Source organism: Muscardinus avellanarius (genome assembly GCF_963383645.1).
Source record: "Muscardinus avellanarius genome assembly, chromosome: 16".
NCBI classification, from domain to species: domain Eukaryota; kingdom Metazoa; phylum Chordata; class Mammalia; order Rodentia; family Gliridae; genus Muscardinus; species Muscardinus avellanarius.
This window is the reverse complement of record NC_137802.1, coordinates 14,583,950-14,585,988: the sequence shown is the minus strand read 5'-3', so window position 1 is coordinate 14,585,988 and position 2,039 is coordinate 14,583,950. Positions and strand designations below refer to the sequence as shown.

Below are 2,039 nucleotides of genomic sequence, written 5' to 3'. Positions count from 1 at the left end.
TTGGGGAACTTCCTGCCCAGGACACGGCAAGAGAGACAGGTGGGTCCTCAGGCTGCTGGGGAGTGACCCAGGGAGACAGGTACCTGCGGAAAAGGATGGGGCCTTCTCCCCCACCCGAGTGAAGCTGTGGCGGGGTGATGGGGGTCTGGTGTCAGGGTGGCAGATGGGGCAAGGTGACTGGGAGAGGAGGGGACGCTGGGGTGGGGGTGGTGCCGGGCACAGAGGGTGGTGGCAGGCTGGCCACACTTACTGCAGCAGCTGCAGCAGCCTCTCTCCATACTGCAGCCGGAAGTACTCGGCCAGGTCCTCCTCTTCCATGATACCCAGGCTCATGGTGGCAGTGACCTAACGCCCCGGAGGCTGCCTCTTCACAGTGAAATTGCAGGCGGTAGGGCGAGGGCTCGAGGGTGGCAGCGGCTGTCCTCGCCCTTCTCCCCTCTTGTGACAGGTGCTGGAAAAACTCAGCAGAAGCCAACTGCCGGCCAAGGCCAGGCAGCTCTGGAGGATGTTGGGCAGCGATGGGAGATGTGGTTACATAGCAACAGGTTGTTGGTTCCCTGGACCACACCTGGAACTCAGGCCTTGCCCTCTGACCTTTGCCTCCACTTGCCCCACTCTGGCTGGGGTCCGGCTCTCTGTCCTCGTCTTTATTCTTCGGGAACTCTGGAAAGAAGTTAGGCTGGATTAGATGCGTGTGGCCATGGTGCCCAGGGCCGGGAGGCAGGGGCTGGGTGTGCACGGCAGATGGGTATTTGGTGGAGGAGTGGTCTTTGGTGGAGCCCGGCTCCCGTGGCCTCCCTCCCCGGTTCAGAGGTGTGTGAAGATGAAGGCGGGGCTGGGCCTGGGAAGGATGGGCGATGATGAGAAAGAAGGGGCAGGGTGAACGGAGCGGGGCCTGCGGGAAGAAGGGAAGGCGCCTGAAGTTAGAAGCCAGCGGCGGCAGGCATGGGTCGGGGTGCAGTGCGTACCAGGATGCGCAGGAAGCCCGGGGACCAACGAGGGGGCGGCACGTGGGGGAGGGCAGAGGACTCCATGGGGCGGGGCCGTTACCAGTTAACGTTCTCAAAAAAAAAAAAAAAAAAAAAAAGAAAGAAAGAAAGAAAAAAGAAAAAAGCAGCCGGGCGTGGTGGCTCATGGTTATGACCCCAGCATTCGGGAGGCTGAGACATCAGGATTCGGGTTCGCGATCAGCCTCGACTACTTAGTGAGGCCCTTTGCAACTCAGTGAGACCCTGTTTCAAAATAAAGAATAAAAAATAGGGCTGGGGTTGCAGCTCGGAGGTAGAATGCCCCTGGGTTCTATCCCCAGTACCGCAAAAAAATTAAAAAACGAGGGATGCCGGGCTTGTACAGACACGCCCCCTATTTGAATGTTTGCGCGGTGCTGGCTGCCTCTCCTGAGGTGCAGGGGAGGGAGCTCCAGCTGCAGGCTGCACTGAGACCTCGGGCAGCCCGGCGGGGTCTGGGCGGCGAGTCCGGGTGGGCTGCCCGGCGGGGCCTCGGGGCTGGGCGGGGTCCTGAGCTCGGCCACACGGCCGGGCGTCTTGCGCCCCCTGCTGGCCGCCCTCAACTCGCGCTCGGGACGCGAAGGATGGGGAGCCTGGACTCTGCACTGCCCACCGCGCCCTGCCAGCCTCCACTCTCCGGGGGACCTCCCGTCCAGAGCCCGCCGTCACTTAACGTGCCTTGCGGTTTCCAGCCAGTCCCGTGGGCTCGGAGGATGTAACAGGACTAACCACACCCTACCCAGAGCACACACCCCCAAGCCCTTACCATCCCCACCTCTCCTCGAGCCCCGGAACCCAAGGTGCTTCTCTAACCGAACTTCTCTGTCCAGAAAGACAGACCCAGCCGGGAGGCAATAAGGCAATAAGCCAGTAGCTTTGTTCTTTTTTTTTTTTTTTTTGGTATTGGGGATTGAATGCAAGGGCATTCCACCTCCAATCCACACCTCCAGCCCTTTAAAAAAAATTTTATTTTTATTTATTTATTTTTGTGGTATAGGGGTGGAACTCAGGGACATATTACCTCTGAACTAT

At 59.5% G+C, this 2,039-nt stretch overlaps 1 protein-coding gene across 1 annotated transcript in view; it reads right to left on the bottom strand.

Annotated features, from left to right (window-relative positions):
* The window catches only part of CCDC42 (coiled-coil domain containing 42), a gene marked incomplete at its 5' end in the record, with an annotated part of 24,023 nt that extends 23,690 nt beyond the window's left edge, over nt 1–333 (bottom strand). Inside the window, 2 exons of the mRNA XM_080713586.1 lie at nt 1–12; nt 251–333. The exon at nt 1–12 is cut by the window's left edge and continues 94 nt beyond it. Of these exons, the coding sequence (XP_080569712.1) occupies nt 1–12; nt 251–333 (95 nt within the window). The remainder of the gene's footprint in view (nt 13–250) is intronic.
* Nucleotides 334–2,039: the final 1,706 nt, after the last annotated feature.